At 42.1% G+C, this 26,195-nt stretch overlaps 1 protein-coding gene across 1 annotated transcript in view; it reads right to left on the bottom strand.

Moving 5' to 3' along the window:
• The window catches only part of LOC133495201 (ankyrin-3-like), a 105,915-nt gene that overhangs the window by 44,889 nt on the left and 34,831 nt on the right, over positions 1–26,195 (bottom strand). Inside the window, exons 3-26 of the mRNA XM_061809554.1 lie at positions 23,886–23,987; positions 21,962–22,060; positions 21,783–21,881; positions 20,845–20,943; positions 19,722–19,907; positions 19,467–19,490; positions 17,929–18,027; positions 16,402–16,500; positions 15,849–15,947; positions 15,568–15,765; positions 14,742–14,840; positions 13,346–13,444; positions 12,242–12,340; positions 11,671–11,868; positions 10,809–10,907; positions 10,625–10,723; positions 9,230–9,464; positions 9,073–9,170; positions 8,728–8,826; positions 8,532–8,630; positions 8,011–8,106; positions 7,175–7,247; positions 6,941–7,000; positions 1,205–1,328 (exon numbers count right to left, since the gene is read on the bottom strand). Coding sequence (XP_061665538.1) covers positions 1,205–1,328; positions 6,941–7,000; positions 7,175–7,247; positions 8,011–8,106; positions 8,532–8,630; positions 8,728–8,826; positions 9,073–9,170; positions 9,230–9,464; positions 10,625–10,723; positions 10,809–10,907; positions 11,671–11,868; positions 12,242–12,340; positions 13,346–13,444; positions 14,742–14,840; positions 15,568–15,765; positions 15,849–15,947; positions 16,402–16,500; positions 17,929–18,027; positions 19,467–19,490; positions 19,722–19,907; positions 20,845–20,943; positions 21,783–21,881; positions 21,962–22,060; positions 23,886–23,987 — 2,681 coding nt within the window. The remainder of the gene's footprint in view (positions 1–1,204; positions 1,329–6,940; positions 7,001–7,174; positions 7,248–8,010; positions 8,107–8,531; positions 8,631–8,727; positions 8,827–9,072; positions 9,171–9,229; positions 9,465–10,624; positions 10,724–10,808; positions 10,908–11,670; positions 11,869–12,241; positions 12,341–13,345; positions 13,445–14,741; positions 14,841–15,567; positions 15,766–15,848; positions 15,948–16,401; positions 16,501–17,928; positions 18,028–19,466; positions 19,491–19,721; positions 19,908–20,844; positions 20,944–21,782; positions 21,882–21,961; positions 22,061–23,885; positions 23,988–26,195) is intronic.

Here is a 26,195-nt window from a genome sequence, read left to right as displayed (position 1 = left end):
TCCATTTGAATGTGTTCTTGCTCTGTGTGTGTTTACAAGGTTACTGTCATGAAATGCATGATTTTTAGTATGTTATTAATGAAAAAAACTGCAGCCGACACGTACCCATGCGTTTTTTTGTACTCTATCCTGACAATGTGACGTTAAATCCTCCCTCATTTAATAGTGTTTTGAGAAGATTTTTATCGACAATTAGGAATTTTCAGGGGCGCTGCCATTTTCGCGAGTCACATGACTTTCGTTGGCACGTGCATCGTGTTACGTGCTGTTCCAAACGCTGGATTACATGGGACACCATTATGCCCATCGCTGATTTCTCAGATTTTTCCTCATGGAAGTATTCCTCCATCTTCCCGATCAACCGATACTTCTATTTCTTCATCAGATGAGGATAAATCCATGTAATCGAGCGTTTGAAACACCACGTAACACGTCGCATACACCCACGTAGGTCAAGTGACTCGCGAAAATGGCAGCGCCCCTGAATAATCGTAAGTGTCGATCAAAATTTTCTCAAAACACTATTAAATGAGGGAGGATTTAACATCACATTGTCAATATAGAGTACATATTTCATGACCTATTGGATACATTGTTAATACAAACCACTGGAATTCTCCTTTAAGTACCAGTTGTTTATGATTACCTATAACATCTATGATTTGAAATTGAAAATCTGTTTTCCCCCAAAAAACCCACCTTCAAATTAAAATTAAAATGAAGTTATTTCTCCACAAACTGCATCTTTGCGACCATTTAGTTTCATCGGCCAGTTGGGGATCCCCTTCTCTGATTAGCTGACAGGTTTCAGTTAAAATTATCCACCAATGAACTTGTACGGATCATAATTCATAAGGGTTCTATAAGTGGACGTGTCAAATTTACAAACGGTATTATTTGCCCTAAACACTTGACAGAAATCCTGCAACTGGAACATTATTTGTGAGAAAAGCAGTGTTTGTGAATTTATTTGCTCTGGGGCATTAGCAGTGCTCATTCCATTTTTTTTTTCAAAATTCCACAAAGATGGCAGCTGCCTGTCATGTTGTTTCTATTACATTGTTAACATTTTGAAGAGACTCGATGGACACCGCGTGCATTTAGCTATAGTGAGACTTAGATCCTTTTTCATGCTTTGGCAGAGGTCTCCATGCACAGCTTCACGGGGGTACCGAGTCAAGTGCATCAGCCGACGGGGTCTCACCTCTGCGAGCGTGCGCCCACGCTAAAGCCCATGTAGCCCTCCTGCGGCAGCGAATCGTCGCCCAGCTCTCTCAGGTCCTGGGGCGCCAGGTACTTGTCCGTGTCCCCCGTCATAGCGTCGTCGCCTGGGGCCCGATTAAAAAAAAAAAAAAAACACAAGAGACTACGAGGTCATTTTTTGCGGGGATGTCAAATGAAGCACATGCTCAAGACCTAGAGAAGTCCACATTGTCACGGCAACCAAACAGCAAACATATTTAAAAAAAAAACAAACAAAAGAGAGCGAGAGAGCCCGTTAGAAATGTACTTGTTGCTCTGCAAGCTTGCACTGATGAGATATGAAAAGTTGGAAAGCAGAGAAGGGAGCAAGTGCACTCAGGCCGGCGCGAGAGAGACTGAATGGCGGGACGGCATTCCAGCAAACCCCCCCCTTTGGCCCCCTCCCTGCTATTCGCTGTCACCCCACCTCCCTAAACTTTCACAGACCCCATCTGGTGACATTCCAAGCTTTTCTATTTGGGATCTACCGTGACTCACCTCTGCCTTGGAAACAGTTCATTCAGCGCCCCCCCCCCCCCCCCCCAACTTTATTTTGGAGCGTTCTTGTCTCGATCACGCAAACAGATCCGCTTTCTCCCGCCTACTCTCCTCTGCTCCGGGATAATCCACTCTGTGCAAGTGTGTGTGTCCCGTGTAGGACATAAATAGCAAGCAGGGTGTGACTCACAGTAAAGTTGTCTAACTTGATTAAGCGAGCATCTGCCTGTACCTAAATAAATGAAGTCGCGTACATATTTCTACACGCGCAGGGGCCAGATTTGTCGCTACATCACAAAAGGATGCCTTTACGGCGATAACGCTCACTCGGACTGTTTTCATCTCGTACTTTCAACCCTCGTATGTACCACAACGGCCACACCAAGGTATAGAGCTCGTGCGCCTACGTCACCGGAGTCACGTGACTGGCCATATTGACGGTCGAGCTAAGTCGGTCGGTTGGAGACGGCGCGAAAATATCTTTTCTCCGATACCGTTAATCATTTAGAAGGTGGTAATAAACGAAGGTACATGGAAAAATGAGAGACACTTGGCATAGAGGACCCATATTTAAAACCCATTTGTGGGCAGCATCCCATTTTTGGGACATCGTGATTTTCACGCATTATATCTTGCATTTTATCCCAATATTTACGTGTTTTAATCTGAAGCCATAATTTGGTATCACGAGAGGATAACTCATCGGTCAAAGTTGGCACAAAGTTATTTCCCTTTCCTTCCTGACCCAACATGGCTGCTTGAAGTACACATGGAGCGTTTTCAAAGAGAAGAAAGGGAAAAAGGTCAGTATCCAACCAGTATTATTAATGCGTAAGTGTTGTTCTAGAATAAGAATTAATTAATAAACATATCTGTAGTGTGTAGCACTTTACAGAACTGATAACATATCCGTCCCAGTTTTGGGACGCTGCCCGCGAGAGGGTACATCTTTTTTGCCCTTTGTTTTAAGCCTTAAACGAAACAGAAGTGTTATTTCCTTGATTGTGGCCTGTTAGGAGACTTTTATCTCAATAAGGCAAAACATTGCCACCCTGCTCTTGAATTTAATGCCGAAGACGATGTTTTCGCCGATAAGAAATTGGACTATTACCCAGGTTGCGCTTGTCTTGGACAACTGGGTCTACACATGGATCTGGTGAGTAAGTCGTCGAGATTTACACGGAAGAGTTTGAAAACGAAGAAAAGTCTGGACGCATACAAATACTTCGTTGCCGGATCTGTTCTCAACAGGGACACGGCTCGTGAACGCAGAAGTGTGCTCGGCTACACGTTAACCTTTGCCGAAATCCATCGATCTTTTTAGGTAGTATTCGATAACAAATAGCAATATTTAAATAAATGACCCCTGGTTTTACACAAAATCGCATTCATTAACTATGATTATTAAAAAAAACAAAAAAAAAAGACAGCCAGTCGGTGCCTACGTACACGAAGCGTGTTTCGGCCACATGTTAAACTTCAGTAAACCTTTCCGAGTAAGACAAATATGCATTGTTCACAAATGAGCCAATTTGGGATTATAAATACTTTTTTTAAACACGCATTGGACTCATTTGGGAACAATGTAGATTAAGAAAAAAAAAAAAGCTCTGTCAGGGAGAGGTTTACCGAAGATTAACGTGTGGCCGCAACACGTTTCCGTTTACGTTGGAGATGACTCCGTGTGTGTTTTTTTTTTTTTTTTTTTAAACAAATTGTTCTCAAATGAGCCAACATGGCATTATAAATACTTACTGGGAATTTGAGATTGAGAAGAATAATTGAAGTGATCACTACAGTCGTGTGTATTTGGTTGGGCACCATCCATCATGTTTAATTGTCGAAATCCATCGATATTTTCTCGTCTTTTCAGCTGGTATTCCATAAAATGACCTCTTTCAATATCTGTCTCATCTGTTGTGCCATCCAACAGCACAACAGGTCTCCCCCGGTTCAATGTCTCCCACAATGTCAAGCAGCTCTTTTTGACCCGCACGTGAAAATGGTGACATCACGTGCACGAGCTCTATTCGGAACACCCCCATCGACGACCACATTTATGACAACGATTAACTAAAAATGAGCATTAGGGGAAAGCAAATGTTGGGCTAAGGAGTCACACTTGTCTGTTTGTCTTTAAACTGGCAGGCCATTTGAAGACAAGGTCAGAAAGAGGCTATAATTTTTTTTTTCCTTTTTAACTAATTGTTACTGTGACTATTTGAAAAGTACCTGAAATATGAGAAAAATATGTATAATATTTGGAAAAAAATAAAACAAACAAATAGTGTAAATTGTTCAGGCCAATATGTTTACCACAAGATGCAAATTGAAAAAAATAATTAAAATAAGAAATAGGGTAATTGCATTTTCAATACCCGTCAAATTGATCTACAATATAAAAAGAGATTTATGCAAATTAATTAATTGTAAAAAAAAACAGCTAAATTAATGCAACAAATTAAAACATTATTATAGGATAATAATTATTTTTATTGTACGACTACTACTATTAATAATAATCATCGTCATCATCATAATCATAATAATCCATCTATCCATTTTCTTCACCGCTTATTCTCACGAGGCTGATAGACAGCTATCCCAGTTGTCAACAGCCAGGAGGCGGGGTACACCCTGAATTGGTTGCCAGCCAATCGCAGGCCACATCAAGACAAACAGCCACACTCGCAATCACACCTAGGGACAATTTAGAGTGTCCAATTAACATCGCATGTTTTTGGAATGTGGGAGGAAATCGAAGTGCCTGGAAAAAACCCACGTAGGCACGGGGAGAACGTGCAGACTCGACACAGGCGGGTCCGGGATTGAACCCGGGACCTCAGAACTGTGAGGCCAACGCTTTACCAGCTGATCCATTGTGCCGCCATAATCATAATAATAATAATAAAAATCCTTGGCCAAATGGTTTAAAGAATGGAACGTGCTGCGTGTGATCCACAATCCATACTTTGCCAATTATCTCATCTGTCACTGTCAATAGACTGGGTCGGTGTACCTAATGTTGTGGCTGCTGCTAGCTTTGTGTCTTTACTTTTTGACTTCAAGTGATCAATATAATGAACATGTTTGCAACCCTAATGCACATAACGCCATCAACTGATGTTTTGATTGCTAAAGATATCTTCAAAGCTCCAGACCACCAAGCTAATGCGGCTCATAAAAGGAAATGTGAATTTCTAATGAATGTTAGGGCTCGTTACGCAACGTCATTGTTAAAAAGAAGCATGTGACGTCCTCCGTTATGGAAAATATTAGGGTTTCTTTGTCTTTGATTGATTGAAAATAAAAAAAAAAACAGGTCGACCCCACAGTTTACATAAGGAGGGCTCGGTACATCCAGAATTAGAAGTGCAACGCTAGAGTCTGTGTGTGTCTATTATTCATCGCTGCAATGAAAGCTCGTGCGTGTGTGTGCGTAGTTACACACGAGCCAAATTTAGAAAGGAAAAAGCGCTCACACTACGTTGTGATTATTTGGGAGTTAGTGCTTGCAATAAAACCTGGCGTTTTAGTTTTATGACTTACACGAATAGCTGATGCAGATATTTCCACAATCCATCTCTGTTTGAACAAAAAGCACAAACACGCCATTTTAAGCTCGCTTTTGTCATTCAGTGGAACATCTTCAACCCTGACGTCACCGAATTAAATAGAGATAAAAGCCAGTTGACGGATGGTTCCGCACCGCTTAAAACTAGTGAATTTGCTGCAGGAGGGCCGTTGTTCGATCCCTCGTCTACGCGTTTTGTTCACCGCATCACGCTTTCGGGGTGAGCGAGGGTCGGTCCATGCTGAGAAGAAACGTCCGTGTTTGCTTTCGCCCAATTGTGTGAAGTGACACTGACAATAGATCAAGTGTGTGTGTGTGCGTGCAAATGGGGGCACGCACTCCATGAAAACACCCTGCGCAGACTGTATCCATGGCAACAGAGAGAAAAGGCTGACACGTTACATTTTGCCACCCCCAGAGAAATTGGATGAGATGGTCGAACAGTAAAGCTAATCGAAAAGGTGCCAAATCTTAAGAGTAAACCTCTTAAAGGAGACGTTTAATGCACATTTTACACAATTTCCGCCATTCCCACGCATCCTAATGAAAGCCCACTGACATTGTTCCGGCAAAACACACAAAGTGTAAAGAATCACAGGGTGCTTAGCATCCGCTTGTCAAACTGGTTAGAATCAGTCGTTACCATGACGACCGGGGGCAGTGCAAGGGCGTTGCGACAAAGTAAGGGCTTCTTGATAACGTAGTACATTTTCAAATCAGTGTCGAAACTATTTAAAAAAGAAACAAGCAACAAATGTACCGTAATTTCCAGCCTATAAGCCGCGACTTTTTTTTTTTTTTTTTTACACGCTTATGGAGTGATGCGGCCAATTTGTGCATTTTTTTTTTTTTTGATGGCCACAAGGCGGCACTCGAGCGGAGAAGGTAAGAGTGAGACCAGTGGAATATATGTGGCGAGGAAGTGACTTTAAGTGGGATGTTTTGTTTTGTTTTTTTTTTAACCGGCCCTTTTAGCACTGCGCTGGTGTTAGGGCCACGCTAGGGTGTTCCTGCTGTGTTACTGCCGTGTCTCAATGATTTTTACCGGTATGTTTTGTTTTTAACCATCCCTGTTAGCGCCGCGTTAGCGTTAGGGCCGCGCTAGCGTGTTGCTGCTGTGTTACTGCCATGTCTCAGTGATTTAGGTATGTTTTTTTTTTAACCGGCCCTGTTAGTGCTGTGTTACCATGTTGCTACTGTGTCGCTGCCGTGGCTGTTTTTTTTTTTTTTTTTTTTTTAACCAGCCCTGTTCATGCTACCGTGTTGTTGCTATGTTAAGCTAAGCTAAGGTATTAAAACTTTGAAAACTCTTTCTGTGTACCGTCTTTCTTTGTAAATATGTTGTGTTTCAATGTGGGTACTTGCGGATTTTACACAGGTGTGGCTTATGTATGTACCAAATGGTATTTCCTTTACAAATGTACTGGGTGAGGCTTATAATCAGGTGCGCTCCATAGGCCAGAAATTACGGTAGTACGGTGGCAAATTCTGGAGACACTTACTTGTCTAGAATACGTCCCCTTAAAATAACGCAATAAATGAAGGCATAAATACAAATGTTAGGAATAACAGATGATGAGAATGATACATAAAAAAATAATGAAAGGATGAAAAGATGACAAGTACCTTCATCAACATCGGACAAATAGTCCTCTGTGATCATTTCGGGAGCACTGGCCTTACAGGCTGTGAGATGGGGATGGAGGCAAGCGTTCAAGAGGAAATAAGGAAATGAAGTCAAGTAAAATGATTTGTGAATAAATGATGGCGTCAACGAAATGAAAGTGCGCTGAAGTCACGTGACATCAAAAGGAAAAACTAGCAGGGACTATGTTTTATAATCAATACAGAAGGATTTACCGTCATCATCGGACATGTCCAGCACCTCGTTCATGGTCTCCGGAACGTTCATCTTGTGCTTCTCTGTGACCGTCTGCACAAACGACACAAAACATTCCCCACGTCAAGACGGACATATGCCTACGTTCTTTCTGCTGATATCGAAAACAAATAGTCAATTATCAACTCCAATACACGCTGAGCCAACGCAAACATGAAAAGACTGATAAGGGGAAAAAAAATAGAAAGAAAAATACACTCCAGTACATTCATGCTATCAAATATGTCTCCCGAACTTTCTTGCACATACTTAACAATAGAAAAATCTCACAGAACACCACCAAACCAAAATGTGTAGTTTATATTACATAATGAAATAATGATGGTCTAATCTCAATTGAATCGCAAATTTACTTACTCGGTGAGAAATCTAAGCCTGGTTACTTGAACAGTGGCACCGAGTGGAAGAGTATTTAATTGCCGTGCCCGTCACTATATGTGACTGGTATAGAAGATAAAAAGATACATTATCTGTACTAAATAAATATTTTTGGGGACTGATTACAAGATAATTGGATAACTTCCCCACAGCACACCTGATAATCTAACAGCGGACTTGTATGGTTGGGAATGACGGGGATATACTAAGTGGACAAAAGCATTGGGACGCCCACAGGAAGTGAAAAGTGAAGATGTTGGAGCAACTTCATTTGTGCCATTTCTTCCCCAATAAACTCACAGTGGAGCAATTTCCAAAAATGTCTTGATAAGAGAAAGAATGAAGTTGAGGTGTGCCCCATTATAATTATTATCCTGACACATCATTCATGATCTCAGTCATGTCCGGGTCTCAGTACCTGCATGGTCAGGGTCTCTTCAGTGACCACCTTGAGGGTGTCCACCACTGAGATGTAGCCCAGCCTCCTGGCGATGGACAGAGCGCTGTTCCCATTCTGTACAGGAATCAAAATATGTAAAACGGTTGTCCAGGATAAATGGTATTACAACAGGGATTTAACCCGTTCCTCAGTATGCCGAGAAACTTGATGATTAAACATAATAAAAATAAGATATTGAAAAACAAAAATACCCCCAACCTTTACTCCAAAAAGTCCCATTAACAGAGTAATCATAATTACATTTTAAGAAAATAATAATAATGATTAAAAACTAAAAAACTGCAAATCCTATTGCCATAGACTAGTGTTTTACTTACAAAAAATATCTTAAAATATTCACCAGAAAAATAAAACCAAGGCAGAAAGAAAAAAAATAAAATGTACAAAAATTATATAAAAATGGAACGTAACTGACTTTGTCAGTGATTTACAAAGGAATCCTAATAGGGGGAAAAATCTGTGTGTGTGCGTGCGTTCACCGTGGTAAGCTCGTTGGGTGACGCCCCATGATGCAGCAGCAGATTGATAATGTGTGTATGTCCTTGCTGAGCGGCCTGATGGAGAGGAGTGTAACCGTTCTGTGGGTCACCCAAAAGGAAATTAATCACATACTGCAGAGGAAAAATGCAATCAAATAGGACTCCGTCCGAGCAGCCGGCCAGCCAAATGAATTACCTTGGTCTTAGTGTTGACCTTGGCCTGGTTTTTGAGCAGGAAGTGGACCATCTTCACGTTGCCATAGTGACAGGCCACGTGGAGGGGAGTGTAACCCAGCTGACACACACAAAAGGAAAGAACACCAACGAAGTTGTTGTTCAAGCAAAAAATGATAATACAGCTCAAACAATTTAAAACAAGTTATCAAAAAAATAAATATAAACTATGAATTAAATCAGTAAATTTCCAAGACAAAGAAAAATGTAAAAATAAATTTCAAGTGAATTTATATTTTCCTTACAGGTCAAAAATTTGAATGAGCATGCTTGTGTTTGTCAAGCTAAAGAGAGTCAATGGTGTCACCTTAGTCTCGGGGTCTATGGTGGCTCCGTGGTTGACCAAAACCTCAGCCACGTTGACTTTATCCTCCTGGGCAGCCAGGTGGAGTGGAGTTAAGCCATACTAAAAACCAAAAACACACATTCATATAGGGTTTAAAAAAATCCAATAAACGTGTGTTTTTTTTGTTTGTTTTTTGCATTCTCGTTAAGTTTCACCTTGTTGCCCGTGTTGACCCGAGCCTCCCGCGCCAGCAGCAGCGTCACCACGTCCACGTTGCCCTCCTGCGCGGCCAGATGTAGCGGGGTGATGCCCTGCCTCGTCACGCTGTTGGTGGACGCGCCGTACTCCAGCAGCGTGGTGGCGATCTCCATCTGGTTCTTCTTGGATGCGATGTGCAGTGGCGTGTAACCGTTCTGGACCGCAAATGCACAATTTTCACATACTAACTTTGTTTGTAACTGTATTGCTCATGACATGTCTTTTTTAAAAGTTTTTTTATTCTGTTTTTTTTTTTTAGCTTTCCTATTTCTATGTCCATCCTCACCGATGTACACTGTTTGCACCAACAACATGGCGATGACGGGGAGGAACTACTTTTAGTCACAAAATTGGCCAAGGGCAAAAAAATATAATCCAATACATAAACAGCTGAATGTAAATTTATTTCAAATTTAAATACAATTATGAAACAACATATTTTTCCACTCCAGTCCTGTAGATGGCAATGATGAGATTGTCAAAGTAAGATATTGCAAAAAAATATTTTCCATGCTCGGCTACCTACGCTAACCAGTTGCACGCAACTGTGGCTTTATGTTTACAGAAACACATATTTCTTAATTTTACTGGTCTTCAGTGGAGCGTACACCTCTGCAGTACACCTCCAAATAATACCGCCTGATTTTAGTATCTCAATAACTCGTTGTGTCCGCTACAAAAAAAACTCAATGGTGAGATCGTTTGTATTTTTATCCATAATAATATGACAAATAAACACTACTCAGTTGATATTTTGTCCTCCAGTCCTGTGGATGGCAGTAATGAGCGGTACAGAATCTTCTTCTTCTTTTTCTTTCGGCTTGTCCCGTTAGGGGTCGCCACAGCGTGTCATCTTTTTCCATCTTAGCCTATCCCCTGCATCTTCTTCTCTAACCCCAACTGCCCTCATGACTTCCCTCACCACATCCATAAACCTTCGCTTTGATCTTCCTCTCGCTCTTTTGGCAGCTCCATCCTCAGCACCCTTCTACCAATATACTCACTCTCTCGCCTCTGAACATGTCCAAACCTCTCGAATCTTGTCTCCAAAACATCCAACTTTGGCTGTCCCTCTAATGAGCTCATTTCTAATCCTATCCAACCTGCTCACTCCGAGCGAGAACGTCAACGTCTTCATTTCTGCTACCTCAGAGTGTTGTCAAAAAAATTCTTGCATCAGTTATCCACATCTGTACCAAAATTGATTTTGATTTTTCTTTTTTTTTTTTACTATCTCACCTGTCCGTCCACAAAGCAGATAAAGATTCTCAAACTTTTTGTTCGACAGATATAATGAATGATGAGAGATCCTCACCTTTGCGGCTGCATGTGGTGAGGCTCCATGCTTGAGCAAAAGAAGCGCCACCTTCTGGTTATCGTAGTGCGCGGCCACATGCAATGGAGTTAGTCCACTCTGGGCACAGCGATGCACATACACAACGTTAGGTGACGATTAGAGCTCAATCATGACACCTGGAGTGGGGAAAAAGGGGCGTCACCTTGCCGGCGGCATCTGGTGCGGCGTTTTTCTGCAGCAGGAGGTTGGCCACCTCCAGCTTGCCGTACTTTGCCGCCACATGCAGCGGAGTGAAACCCTTCTGTAAAAATTTAAGAAAGGGCAAACAGTTCTTGGTTATTGTATTCAGCTACATGGGTGGCTCTAAAAAAGAAATATATTTATAGATATATAAAACATTCATTCATCCATCTTCCCTTCTGTTTATCCTCACTAGTGTTGTGGGCGTGTTGGAGCCTTTCCCAACTATCTTAAGCCGGGAGGTGGGGCACATGCTGAACTCATTCTCAGCAAATCGCAGGGCACATAAAAACAAAGAACCACTCATCCTCATGTCACACCTACATGTAATTATTTTGAAAAATAACTGAAAAAAAAGTGAAGTATAAAAACAAACATCAGAAAACTCTATCGTATATATAAAGGTTTAAAACAAAATAAAAAGGAAACAAATAAAATTGTTAATAATAATAAAATATATATATACATATAAAAGATTTTTTAAAAATAATAAAAATACAAAACTGTTAAACAAAATATGCAAATAATATAAATATATAAAATACTTGTATGCATATGAAAATAATAATAAACACACAAGTTAAATATAAAAATAAATACAAACAAAGAAAAAATATACCTATAAATATAGTGGAGCCTGCATATTTGCGCTTCAATATTTCTCACTTGTTTTTGCTAACTTTACTTAATATAACAAAAATAATAAACTATAAAATATGATGCCAGTCCAATCATAATTATAGATTCTTTAAGGTACATATCTTGCATTGGATATCATTTGATTGCATCAGTGGCAGTGAGTGTTGGACACATGCGATGTTCACCTTGGTAGTTATGCCCAGACTGGCTCCGTGGTCCATCAGCGCCGTCGCTACATCCCGGTGTCCCTCCCGGGTGGCCAGGTGGAGGGGCGTGTACCCGGAGCTGGTGGTGGTGTTGGGCGATGCCCCGTTGGCGAGCAGCAGTTGGACAATGTCCTGCTTGCCCAGACGACTGGAGATGTGCAGTGGCGTCTGTTCGTCCTACCCACACCAAACCAAACACAGCATCAGACTGATGGAGTCAAGTGTAGTGCTTCGAGCTTGTTCCTCAGGAGTGAGCAACCATTCCCATTCACGCCTATGGCATCCTTAATGAGCCTAACATTACTAGCATGGATCGTGAATGAGGGAGGAAGTTGCATTACCCAGAGAAAACCCACACGAGCACAGAAAGCGCATGCAAACTCAACAAAGTAAAGGCTGACACACATTCAAATCCAGAATCTCTTGAGCAGGTGGCAGACGAGCCAACTATTCTCTCTATCGTGTTGCCACATAAAAATAGATATGGACGTGGCCTTAATTACCCACATACTATATTTACATGACACACACACACACAAACACATATTACCTTGGCCTTGGCATCGACTTGTGCGCCATTCTGGACCAAATATCTCACCACGTTAGATTGTCCGGCCCTTGCAGCCATGTGAAGGGCAGTCTCCCCTCTCTGCAACACACACACATTAACATGAGCAAAAAAGAGACATGAGTAAAGAAAACACATGAGTACAAACACACAAAAATATACAAACGCATACACACAATAGAGAAACACAAACATGGGCAACACACACAACAAGAACAAACACAAATCCACCCTCCGTGTACACACACACACACACACACACACTAATAACAATAAGAACAAACACAAACAAACAAAAACACATACAAAGGTATGGAATCCATCCAATAAAGAAAGGAATATTTCTTAATCCAGAGGCTGACTCCCCTCCTGTTTTTCCCACCCAGATACAGAGGTGGGGAGATGAAGCGCTACCAGTTTTTGTACACACCATAACGATGCCCGTCACCCCGGTAACCTGGCCACAGACACAGCGTGGGCGAGCAAATACTTGAGGTTGATGACTAAAATGTGCAACGCTCTTTCCCCCTCTTCTTCTTCTCTACTTTACCCCCCACGCCACGCTCCATCTCTTCCCTCCCGGCATGGGACAACTAACAAGAAGTTTACGGCGTGAGAACGAAACATGAAATGAATCTATTAAAGAGGTGTGCTTCAACACATGGACCATTACTGAAAGTTGTAAGGTTATATTTCGAGGACTTTACAGCTGACTCCAAAAAAATATATATGTAACTGAATAAAATACATAGAGCAAACCCTTAAAAATTTCTCCATAAAACAACGAAAGCTATTCACTAAAAACCTATTTAATTATTCACGCCCATCCAGGGAAAAGCAAGTTGGTGAACTTGTCAAGATGATGCAAAGAAAGTTCCGGATCAGTAATGGCAGTGCCGGGAAGCTGCTGATTGTTTGCGTGATATGGACTCAAAAAAATGAGAATACCTGGCTGATAGGAAAGTTGTATTCATATTTTTTTCAGGTTGCAAAGCGACAACAGACACACCACCACCACCACCGCACTTTCTGAGCAGTTTTTTTCAAAATCAAATCGTCTTTAACCCTTGAGCAGTTCTTACTCACCACATTGCTGGTGTTGGGCGAGGCGCCGTGGTTGATGAGCTGGTGGACGATGTTTTCATGCCCCATAAAAGCCGCGACGTGGATGGGGGTCAGGCCGGACTGCGAGTGATCAGGAAATCAAAATGAACATCACTTTCACGGTGTCTTTGCTGCAAAGGTATTGGTCCTGGTTGCCTCGATAAAGGAAGTGGAAGAGTGAAGAAAATCTGAAGTTGTGTCCATTTACTGCATTTTCCGCACGATAAAGCACACCGGATTATAAGGCGCACTTTGAATGAATGGCCTATTTTTAAACTTTTTTTCATGTATAAGGCACACCGCATCATAAGGCGCATAGAATACACGCTACAGTCGAGGCTGCGGTTACGTTATGCATCCATTAAATGGAGCTGCGCTAAAGGGAATGGCAACAAAACAGATAGGTCAGTCAAACTTTATTAATAGATTACAAATCAGTGTTTTAACAACTCCGTTCACTCCCAAAATGAATAAACAGCTGTTTTATTATTTTTCCCAAAGGTACAGTCAGTGACAGTATTGTAGTAGTAGTATAGGAGTCATTTTGGGGTCTTTACACACACAAATAGAAATGAAATGGCATACTTCGCGCAGTCATATATCCCAGCATGCACTGCGCGCTACTTCTTCTTCAGGGGAAAATGGAGTCAGTGGTTGCTTACCGTAGTTGCGAGACCTGTTGCAGCTCAATATTGATCCATATATAAGGCGCACTGGGTTATAAGGCGCGCTGTCGGCTTTTGAGAAAATTAAAGGCTCTTAGGTGGGCGGGAAACACGGTCGTCAAAAATAGTATTTTGCCGCCATTTTGCGGCAAATATAGGTAATTATAAAACTTCGATGGACGTGTCAATTGCTCAAGGACTTTCGGTATTTGCGGCAGGGCTTGGTTCCGATCGCCAGTGAATAGCGGACGAAGACGGAATTTCCAATCTAGGCAATTTTTTTGTCTTTGTAACAGCCATCTGTGGTCTAAGAGGACTTCAAGCATTATTTTTTTCCTTAAACATAATACCAAGCCATTATACCTCGTGATTAGGATTTTATTATTGGTTATAAATTTGTTTCCCTGAACAGGTTTTGGTAGTATACCAGGTAAATCCACAATTTTCAGGACAATGGTGGGGATTTTCAGGCTATCAGTGTTGTAAGAAATTTGACTCAGTCAAAATTTCCTGTTTCCTTTGCTGTTAATTTTGTTGAAACTCAGTCTAGTTTAGCTTCTCACTTGGTTCATTGGAAGAGTTTTCCCCAAACCTTTCCCACAAAGTTGCACGCCTACAACTGGCCCCAATGGCCCTAGCCCAAGCCCTAATTGGTTCATTCACTATTGTGTCCCACTAATTTCAAACATATGGCGTTTGGATGTCGGACGCACCTCTGTGACGGCCTGTATGGAGGCGCCGTGCTTCAGCAAGAGCTCCATCACCTTGACTCTGTTCTTCTTGCAGGCGATGTGTAGCGGCGTGAAACCATTCTACGAGGAGATAGGAGACAAAGGCAGCGTCAAACAACCATTCGGAAACAAAAACGCTGCTGCTTCTCGGCAAGGCACATCTGGAATGCTGGATGGAAAAGTCCAAACGCTATTCTTTCTATTCTCCGAGCACGTGTGGAAAGAATTCACTCTCAATACAAGAACTCCTTCCTGCTTCAAGTAGTTCAATCCTATGACTTCATGCCACTTTTTTTCCCCTCTCTCTCTACATCTGGACCCTGCCAGGCTCTTTAACCACACCCTGACTTCTCCCGTTACACAACCCGCACGGCTGTCTCACTCTGGGACAGCAGCTGAGGACGCAACCTCTCTGAGGGTTCGTCAGAAATGTGGAATTGGAGATGCATTAAGTGAAGTCCATGACAACCAAGGGCTGGGCCGTTTAAATGATTTGCAGCCTTGGTTTTTCTTTTCTGATCCCTCCAGTGACTTTTTTTTTTCAAGCAATGTGCAAATTTAATTTCCGCTAAGAAACAGACAACATGAGCAGAATAATTTTCACACTTTTTTTTACATGGTCAAGGAGCCTGGTGGACCTTCCGCACTAAGTCATTTTTTTCCCCACTTCAATGCAAATTTTGGCTCCCAAGATGAAAAAATAAAATCAATCAATTAACTGAAAAAACTCACAAATTGGGGCACCGGGAACCAAGGTATTACTGTATAATGAGAACGCATGATAAAAGTAATAAAACGGCCTCCTAACCAAGGCCTTGGCGTTGGGGTTGGCCTTTTTGTCCACGATGACCTTGGCCACCTTGTAGTGACCACAGTGGGCGGCGACGTGCAGCGCTGTCAAGTAGTCGTTGGTCACGTCGTCCACCGGCGCGTCGTGGTGCAGCAGCAGCTGCACGCAGTTGAGGTGGTCGCCTTGCGTCGCCATGTGGAGCGGAGACAGACCGTTCTGGGCGGGCCGCGGAGGACAAAAAAGTCAGCGTGAAGACTAACGACAAATGTGACGATGAGAAGGGCGCCTGGAGGCGTTACCTTGGTTTTGGAGAGAATGGGAGCGCCTCTGCTGAGCAACATCTCCACCACCTGCTCGTGGCCGCTGCGGGCTCCGCAGTGCAGCGGCGTCAAACCGTCCTGAGGCATCGAACACACAAGTCAAGTACAGCAAAATTCACCTCCTCATAAACCAACACAGTAGACCCTCACACTGTTTTAGCACCTGCAGAATCACCTTACAGCTTGGACATTTTTCAATTGTTTTTGTTTTTTGAGAGCAAAATAACAACGAAAAATGATTATTGGTTTATCCCCGCTCATACCAAATTTTCTGGGGTATTTTTTCCCCAATGCAATTATAATTGGATTTTTGCAATGATAGAGAGGATCTAGTTTCCAAAACCAGCAGACTCTGATGATGATGACAAATTTTCGCTTAAAAAACAGCCAAACTGAGTGGAATGAGGTTAGGGTTAAAGTTCACCTATTCAGAATAATTATTAACAGTCTAAATTTATTACATAGTGACAAATGTCCATCAGATAGCATGTGTGCATGTGCGTTCATGTATGTGCGTGACGTGGGTACACACCTTGGTCCGTGCGTCGATCTTGGCTCCTCGCTCCACCAGGAGGCGCACCATGTTGCCGTTCCCGCGTTTGGAGGCCACGTGCAGTGGCGTGATGTCATTCTGGACACAAAAAGAAAAACATAATGTAACATCCATCCATTCATTCATTTTCTTTACGGCTTGTCCTCATGAGGTTCACAGGTGAGTTGAAGGCCATCCTGGCTGACTTTGAGTGGAAGGCGGGGTAGAAAATAGATGGTCGCCAGAAAATAGCAGAGCACATAATGGCGTTGCGTAGATTTCTCATATATCCAAAAACATCAATTTTCAGGACGTCATGTTTTTTGAGCTATTAAAATTGCGTCGCCAAAGAGATAAAAACATTTTCTCTTTGTAACCTGGTTTCATTCCACATTCTAAAAATCTGCATTGTGCAATGAAAAAAGAAAAAAACATAACGAAGCTGTCACCTGCTTAATTCATTTTTTTAAAATTCTAATAGTAAAAAGAAATGTAGCTTGTGATTTTAATATATTTTTCTTTACTACAATTTCAATTTACAGCTTGGATGAAATAAAAGTAAAATATGTAAGAATACGTTTTCTTGTGCACACCAGAATATGGCATGTTGCGTGCGGACATTATCTGGGGGACAATCACCCATCCATCCATCCATCCATCCATTTTCTTTGCCGCTTATCCTCACGAGGGTCGCGAGGAGTCCTGGAGCCTATCCCAGCTGTCAACGGGCAGGAGGCGGGGTAAACCCTGAACTGGTTGCCAGCCAATCGCAGGGCACATAGAGAGAAACAGCTGCACTCACGATCAGACCTAGGGACAATTTAGAGTGTCCAATTAACATTGCATGTTTTTGGGATGTGGAAGGAAACCGGAGTGCCCGTAAAAAAACCACGCAGGCACGGGAAGAACATATAAACTCTACAAAGGAGGGGCCGGCATTGAACCCGGGTCCTTGGAACTGTGAGGCCAACGCTTTACCAGCTGATCCACTTATGCTATATGTTTATGCCAAATGCTGGTCCACTACTACAACAATCATCTATATTTCAATTTAGTTGGGTTTTTTTTGTGTGAAAATGACAGGGTTAGGCTTGCTTCATCATTCATGACAATGCAGTTAACATCAACTTTTGTTTCGTTGGTCAATAGACTCTCTGGTATATTCTGTGTTTTTAGGAAATATCAAAAATCCTCTTCTACTGTAATTCCCTCACCTTATCCATGTGCTGGAATCCCATTAAATACACTCCAAAAACAAAAACTCCAATGTAAATATGATTCTTGCCCCCATTGAAAACATTTTGGTGCTCATGAACAACATGTTTTATTTGTATTTTTAACCCATGCCCCTTTCGAGGATCTGTAGTTTACATTCCTCTCTGGTTCTCTACAATTGACTTACGAGCAGAAAGTGTGTAATTTAATAAAGTGACAAGAACAGCTGGCACATATTTGTGTCACACAGCCACACATTTCTACCCTACACCCCCCCCCCACACACACACACACAGACACGCACACACTCACCCGAGCCTTGAAGTCGACAGCGGCACCTCTGTTGAGCAGCAGTGTGGCTACGTTGATGTTGCCGTAGTGAGCGGCGATGTGGAGAGGTGTGAAGCCACTCTGAGGCGCATAAAGACAAAAAAAAACAACTTTAAAACGAGCTAAAAATAAACTTTTTTTTTGCAAAAGCAAAGCATGATAGAAGGCAAAGCTGCAGCAAGCCCAGGAAAAGGACTTTTCTCGAGAAAAAAGCACATCGGGCTGTTGTCAAATGAATGGCGTGCAAATACAAAAACACAAGAGCAATTATTAGTTGTTGGAAGCAGCAGAAGTAATAAATGTAAATGTAGGCATGCGGGAGAGCATGCATCTGCAACAACCACTGTATCTACAGAAAAGATGAAAAGAAAGCATCTTGAAACATGGAAAAACAGGCAAAACAGGATTCTTTACAACACACATATCACCACAATCAAAACATAAATATGACAGGATAATATGAAACATTTACATCCTCATCAAGTTGAAGAAGGAATCCATTTTATCAATTATATTGAGTTTATTTGCAGGGTTATTTTTTAGGTAGCTTCAGGACTTCAAACCGAGTCCCTGCTGATGGGAACTGCTCACACTAACAACACGATAGAAACTTTTGACCTGAGGTATGTGCTTCCAAGCCGCACATATTTTGCCAAGGTTCATGTGAAAAGACTTTGAGAGAGTTAGAGGGGGGGCACATGGACCAGCGGGGGCCATGCAATTTGAAGGCACCTTTTATTGAGTTTGTTGAATTTTTAAAATGTAAATTCATTGATGATCATGTGGAAGTAGATGTATGCTAATGCTTTGGGGAAAAAAACAACTTGCAGGGAAAATAAAACAATTTCAAAGTTTGAGGAATCAGCGGAACTGAAGCAAATCTCAAAATTTGTTTTGAATAATGTTAATGTAATTTGCAAAAGGGAAGAAAATAGATCAAAATCCCCAAACCCTTGATTTTTACGACTATAAACAATACCTTGACGGTCAAAGGTTACAATACATGTTAATGAAAGTGTAAGCTGACAATTTATTGCTGTCGTCACAGTGAAATTATTCTCTTAAACACTCAAAGTGGTGCCAATCAGAACTGCGCACCTGCCAAATAGAATATGGCATCAAAAAAAAAATCACAAAAGTTACAAAAAAATTATGGCAAGTTTGCATCTTTGTTATATGCTGGTCCACTATTACAATTAATAATTGTGTCATGTTAATTCCTTGGTTCCACACACACAATATAGTGTACATGTGGGCGTGTACACACATATACACACTACATATGCACACGCACACATACTTATTGTACATGTACAGAGTACAGTGCAGTGTGTGTGTGCGTGTGTTTGTGTGCACAAACTGCAAATGTGATGCAAGCTTCAGGTGAGGCAGCAAAAGCTTTCATGCTAGCATTTAGCATTCATGCTAGCAGCCTGAAGGCTTTGCGATGACGACCATGGGGAGGAGGAAGAAGAGGAGGAGGAGGAGAGAGGAAGAGTAGAGCAAGAGAATGTGTGTACCTCTGTTGTTCTATTCACCATCATCTAGAAACAGAAGGTCAAAGGGGGGGACGGGGCGAGAAAGAATGGGCTGTGGTTAGAGTACCACGACGACAGCGAGACCATGGCGGCACCAAGCGGCATGATGGGTACGCACTCCATGAAATGACTAAAAAGGGGAGCGGACGCACAACATGACGCCGAGACTCCGCCTCTTTGTGATCAGACGCTAACGAAAAAAACGCCACGGTAAGACGGTGTCTTCCGTTCGCCTACCTTGGACTCCACGTCGGCGTTGTGGTCGCTCTGCAGGAGGAGGGCGGCGGCCTTGGTGTCGTCCTTCCTGGCGGCGATGTGGAGCGCAGGGAGGCGCACCTTGCCCTTGGTGTCGTTCTCCAGGAGGAGCGACACCACCTGGTCGTGGCCCTGCTGCAGCGCTACCGCCAGTGGCGTGAATCCGTCCTGCAAAAACGGGCGGAGAAATGTTACTGGATAATGGGAAGGGTTTTTCATTTGGGGATGCTAACTTGGACTTTTTAGCTTTTGTTCATTTACTTATGACTGGATCTAATGAAACTTTGTTCCCTATGGCGTCTGTTTTATGAGAATTTCTGGTATGTTTATGAAGGCCTACGGATCGAAGTTAGCTCACAGAACACAGTATTTTCTTCCTGAACATTGTCAAGTGTATATGTTCCCTATCAATTAAAGTAAATGTGGTTGGCTTACATATAATAGCAGAGAGCCATGTTAAGTGACGCAAAGTAACAGATTAAAAGATTTTTTTCCAATTCAACAAAACTTAATATTAACATAACAGCTAGGATGAAGGGCAAAGTTTATAAATCAGGGGCGAGGCTGGCCATGATGTACGGATAAGAGATGGTGGCACTGAAGAAACAACAGGAAGCAGAACTGGAGGTGGCAGAAATGAAGATGTTGGGGTTCTCGCTCGGAGTGAGCAGGTTGGATAGGATTAGAAATTAGCTGATTAGAGAGACAGCCAAAGTTGGATGTGTTGGAGACAAGGTTCGAGAGAGCAGACTTCGATAGTTTGGACATGTCCAGAGGCGAGAGAGTGAGTATATTGGTAGAAGGGTGACAAGAATGGAGCTGCCAAGGATGAGAGAGCGGGAGGAAGACCAAAGAAAACGTTTATGGATGTGGTGAGGGAAAACATGAGGGCAGTTGGGGTTAGAGAGGAAGATGCAGGAGATAGGCTAAGATGGCAAAAGATGACACGCTGTGGCGCCCCCTAACGGGACAAGCCAAAAGGAAAAGAAGAATATTAACGTAAAAATAAGTGAAGTTGATGGTGTCGAGTGAGAGAGGCGATGGCCGTTTGTTTGGGATTTGAAAACTGGGATGGAATCTGAATCGGTACTCATCCGGCAGTCACCTCTGTGGCAATGCTCTGACTTGAGCCGTTCTCCAGCAGGAAGTGCACCACGTCCAGGTGATTTTCCTGCGCCGCCATGTACAGCGGCGTGAAGCCATTCTGGAAATAAAAACAAATCATCTTCAAATCCAGCAAGACGTGTAGCTTTTCAAATCTGCAAGTGTCACTAGTAAAACGCTGCAGTATCATGTCACCCTTGTCACACACACGCCCCTCGCACATACTGTCACCTCTTTACATAGCTTACACCTGATAACGCCAGTGTGTGCGTGTGCATGCATGAGTGCGCGCTCGTCGTAATATATCTTCATATTTGCACACAAATTCCATTAAAACATCAGCACTTTAAGCTTTAAAAGCAATCTTAGTTTAACTGTGGCCATCGCCGCGTTACTTTATTTTTCCTCTGGTAAAACAATGAACAAAGCAAACATTTGCTATGGGCGCCAAGACTGGATCTGTACGTGTTTATAACACGGGGGAGTGGAGCACAGCATGGTCCAGTGAACTTGGTTTCTTTTTTAATAATTTAAATATAAATCTATAGATAAAAACAATTTTCATATACTGTACATTTAACCATTTTAAACAAATTTGATGAATTCTATTCTAATTAATTTATAAAAAATAATGTAAAAAACAATGAAGAATGCATTATTTTTTTCATCAATAAAATAAACCATATTCTCCATATATTTTTTAATTTGATCGAGGAGTGACCTGGCCCATCTGTCCATTTTAAAAATGAAATGTGACCCATGAGCACAAATGTGTGCCCACCCTCGCTTTAGATGTAGGAAAGTGGGTCATGCGACGCTGTGGACGTGCTGATTTGAGTGAAATACAAGCACACGCACACATAAATGTGTGCGTCGTCATTGCTTGAGCACAAACTTTGCAACCATGAGACGTTGAATATATAATTTTCTCTGGCTTACCTGCGACTGCGCGTTGATGTTGGCGCTGTGCATGACCAGCTCTTTCACCACTTCCATCTGGCCGGCCAGAGACGCAATGTGCAGCGCCGTGTTGCCTTTCTGTGCCAGACAAAAAGCCCCAAAAATGTTGGAAAATATGCCAAGACATTTAAATATACATAAATGTCGATGTGACAGACCTTGGTGGCAGCGTCCACCTTGGCGCCCTGCTGGAGGAGCTCAGCCACCACCTCGACGTGGCCCTCCTTGGAGGCCAGATGCAGCGCGTTGAGGCCATTCTGTTGACATATAGAAACTCTCATAAATTGTGATGATTTGTGACATCACAACTTGGCTGATTTACATATAAAAAAACACATAACATTAGTGTTCAGCCACAAGCAATGTTCCCTGTAAGCTGCGCAACTCCGCATTTGTGCAGTTGTCGCACACTCTCAGCAAAGAGGAAAACAGATCCAGTGCAGTGAACTACAGCCTGTTTTGTTTTTTTTTAAACATGGTAGCACACTGCCTCTCACAAAGAGCTGCTGCTTGCCCACACCAGGCCACACACTCCTTCCTAGTTTACCTGACACCGCCCCCCTCCATTTTAAAGGGGTACACTCATAATTACAAACACCGGGGTATGTGAATAATAGACGAAGAAGTAGTGAATCTGGATGAGATTTTCAATTTTTTGAGTGATAAAGGTCTGGTCTGAAGCCCAAGAAGAAAGTGCAGGATGAGATGGTGTGTTATGTTAAAATTCCACATTGGCAAAGCCTGATAGAGGATGAAAGCACAGACGATACATTGCCCAAAAAGATAATTCTGTATTTTAAATATAGGAGGCTACATAACATTAACCTTAAAACTGTTTTGGAGAATCATTCAGCTTTCAGCATGCATTGCAAAAGATATTCTGCATTCTGCAAGCAATAATTCAGTTTTACACCAAAAAAAAAAAAAAAAAAAAAGACGGGGATATCATTGTGGGTTTAAAAAACAAAAAGGAAAAGTAGGAAGCAACATTTCACATTTTTTCATTTTAATAGTTGGCTTGGTATGTATTTGTATTGTAATGTATTTGTTCATATTTTTAATGTTTAATGCAAAAACACAAAATTGTTTGGAATGGGCAAAAGCACTGCATTCAAATTTAACAGAGACATATTATTACAAATTTAGTCATATAGATGTGTCTCAAGTGCCTGCCCAGCCATGAATTGTGTGGGGGAAAAAAAAAAACATCATAGTAATTCTTTCATGATCTAGTTCAGAAAATTTGTCTGTGAACGAGTTGTCCTACACTTTTGTCTTGTTGTGACCCAAAAGTGGTAACGTGATAACCCACAAGTTCATCAGCCAATAACATGAAGAGCTAGGCTAGTTCAAGCTCCAGAACAAAAGAACCACTTTCAAGCAATATCGTGTCAAAAAGGTAAGCCGAGCTGCAAGTGTTTTCACACATTGAAATTAGCTAACACGGTTACCTGCATTAGCTTTTGGAAAAAATTTAAGCTGCTGGACACCACGAACACTCGCCAGCAAGTGAAGTGGAAGAGGAGACGGCATTAATTTGGCAGGAAAGCACCTGCGGGTTCCAGCCCACTAGTTGTAATTCGAATAAAAGCTGGCCTCAGCAGAATATGTCGTGGCATAAGGGTTGACACACTGCATGAGACAGAACTGCTTATAAATCAAGGTGATTTCACCATGCCAAGAAATATCCTGGAAACATGAGTCTAGATTTCTGTATCCTTAGGGTATTTGGACAAAAGCGTCTTACATACACATAAGTACTAATCTATATTGTGGTCAAAAAATAAAAGTGCATGTCTCATTTAAAACTCAAAACTGTCACCCCATACCTCCTGCCCTGGTTGTCATGGTTAGAATAGCCATACTTGGCATTGGTTCTTTAAAGGAGGGTTGGCAGGAGACAGGACAACGAGTCTCAAAGCAGGCAGATTTTAGAAACTTTCCCAAAAGAGGACAAATAGTGTGTTGCAAGTCTTGATCTGTGGAGTATTTTGACAAAAGCTAGTCCTGGTCAATAGAAAAGTGTTCTAAATTGAAAAATTAAAAAACAAGTACATCTCTTTTAATATGTGCAAAGGTTACCTGATTACAAATGTTGATGTCTACGCCATTCTTCAAGTAATCCAAAGCCTTCTCCAAGTTTCCGGCGCGAGCTGCTCGTAGGTAACAAGCGTTCACATCCGTCTGCAAAAAAAACAAATAAAAAATTTTAAAAAAAATTATTTCAAGGGTTAAGTTAAGTTGTTTTGCTTTTGTTTGGCATTTTGCGACACAAAAGAAGGAGCAGCTTCTGCGTGAAAGGCCTGACAATGGAAGAGTTGTTTTATGGGTAAAATTGCACATTTTCTAGCTTCATCGGTAGTACTGGGGGAATATCGTAGGCGATGTTAAAGGAATTCATGGAGAACCAAAACAAAGGGTGTGACGTTTAGCGACTGACACTCGCTTCTACCCCGCCCTGTTGTGTCAAAAGCATTTTATACATCACAGCAGATGCTGGCATTGACACATAATTATGGCAATGTCCCCGCTTTAATGGGATGTGTATGAAAGGCAGGGACATGGAAGCGGCGTGAAGGTCGAACCAGCTTTCGAGGTAGGAGCACAAGATCTGGCGCGTGAAAGTGAATGGGAGAAAAAAACAGACAAGAAACCCAGTGGAAGGCAATCATGGACTCAATCCCACTCATCACCAAACATATGGAGAGAGAGAGAGAGAGAGAGAGAGAGAGAGAGAAGAGAGAGAGAGAGAGAGAGAGAGAGAGAGGAGAGAGAGAGAGAGGAGAGAGAGAGAGAGAGAGAGAGAGAGAGAGAGATTTGTTAGCATCCAAGATGTAGTCATGTGGGATTGCTTAATCATTCATCCAGCCAACCATCCATTTTCTTATTCGCTTATCCTCACGAGGGTCACGAGGAGCGCGGGAACCTAGCCCAGCTGTCAACGGGCAGGAGGCGGGGTACGACCTGAACTGGTTGCCAGCCAACCGCAGGGCACATAGAGAAGAACAGCCGCACTCACAATCGCACCTTGGGGCAATTTAAAGTGTTCAATTAATGTTGCACGTTTTTGGAACGTGGAAAAAGATGACATGCTGTGGCGACCCCTAATCGGGACTAGCCGAAAGCAAAAGAAGAAGAAGAAGAAGAAGAAGAAGAAGAAGAAGAAGGGAGGAAACTGGAGTGCCCAGAGAAAACCCACGCAGGCACGGGGAGAACATGCAGACTCCACGCAGGCGGGTCCGGGATTGAACCCGAGACCTCAGAACTGTGAGGCCAACGCTTTCCAGCTGAGCCCCCATGCCCCTAATCATTAATTAATATAAACCAATTTTTAATTGGATCATATACAGTAACTGAAAAGGATTTTGCAGCGAAGTAATTTGAAATGCAATTAAAATCAGAACATTTGATTCTCATGATGTTGTTTTAAAGCCATATCACCTTTACTTTTCACTTTTTGCACAATTAAAAATGCAGTTTCAGCTGATGGACACAAACGCTCAATAGATGACTCCAGAGGACGACACGATCGCAAAACGACCGGCTTGACCTTCCTCGTGCCTCCCAGATGCCTTCCAATGAAACTCGAGATCCAAAAATGCAACCGCAGCTCTTTTGACATGCATTCTACTGACATATGCCAGCAAGCAAGCGCCACAAACTTGTTTACACTCTTTAAATTTTCAAACCGTGATTGGAACACAATGTTTAAGACAGAGCCCTCCATGTTTCCTCAAAGCGGCCATTTTAGAGAAACTGTCCTCCAAAAAATTTGAACCACATACGGACCCTAAACTGAAAACATTTTTCGTCAATTGGTGTGGAAAAATCACGGTGGTGAAATTTGATTGCTTAACGCTCGAACACTTCTTCTCCACAAGGTTCAAGCTCGGCCAAACATTTCACGTAGCAACATAAGTTTTACTCGGGGTGTCTATCGTGAGTAGACCCACAAAACAGAAGCCGTGCCCAAAAGAATTTTGCCATTTGATTTTGTGAAACAACCATTTTAGGGTCAATTTGATCATTTGAGAGTCCTTCCGATGTTTGGAAAAATCAACCCACAGAACCTGTTTGACTTGGCAGGCATGTCTGTTAAAAAAGTCATATTTGTTCAAAACAGCAATACTGGGGTGGATTTAATCATTTCCAGCAGTCCTCTAAATGTTTGAAAATTTAGCCCGCAAAGTGAATTTCACTTCGCAACATAAAATTTTGCGGGCATGTATATCATGAGTAGACCCACAAAAAACTCTCAATAAGTCATGACCATAAAGACAGGATTTCTGTCATTTTATTTCATTTAAGTTTTAAAATCATTTCTAGGGGTCCTTCAAAGACAAACTTACCCAACAGAATTAGGCCACGTATTACTAAATTGAATCACATGCA

Source organism: Syngnathoides biaculeatus, chromosome 22 (assembly GCF_019802595.1).
Source record: "Syngnathoides biaculeatus isolate LvHL_M chromosome 22, ASM1980259v1, whole genome shotgun sequence".
Lineage (NCBI taxonomy): Eukaryota > Metazoa > Chordata > Actinopteri > Syngnathiformes > Syngnathidae > Syngnathoides > Syngnathoides biaculeatus.
Note: the sequence above shows the minus strand (reverse complement) of the source record. Positions and strands in the feature narration are given on the sequence as shown.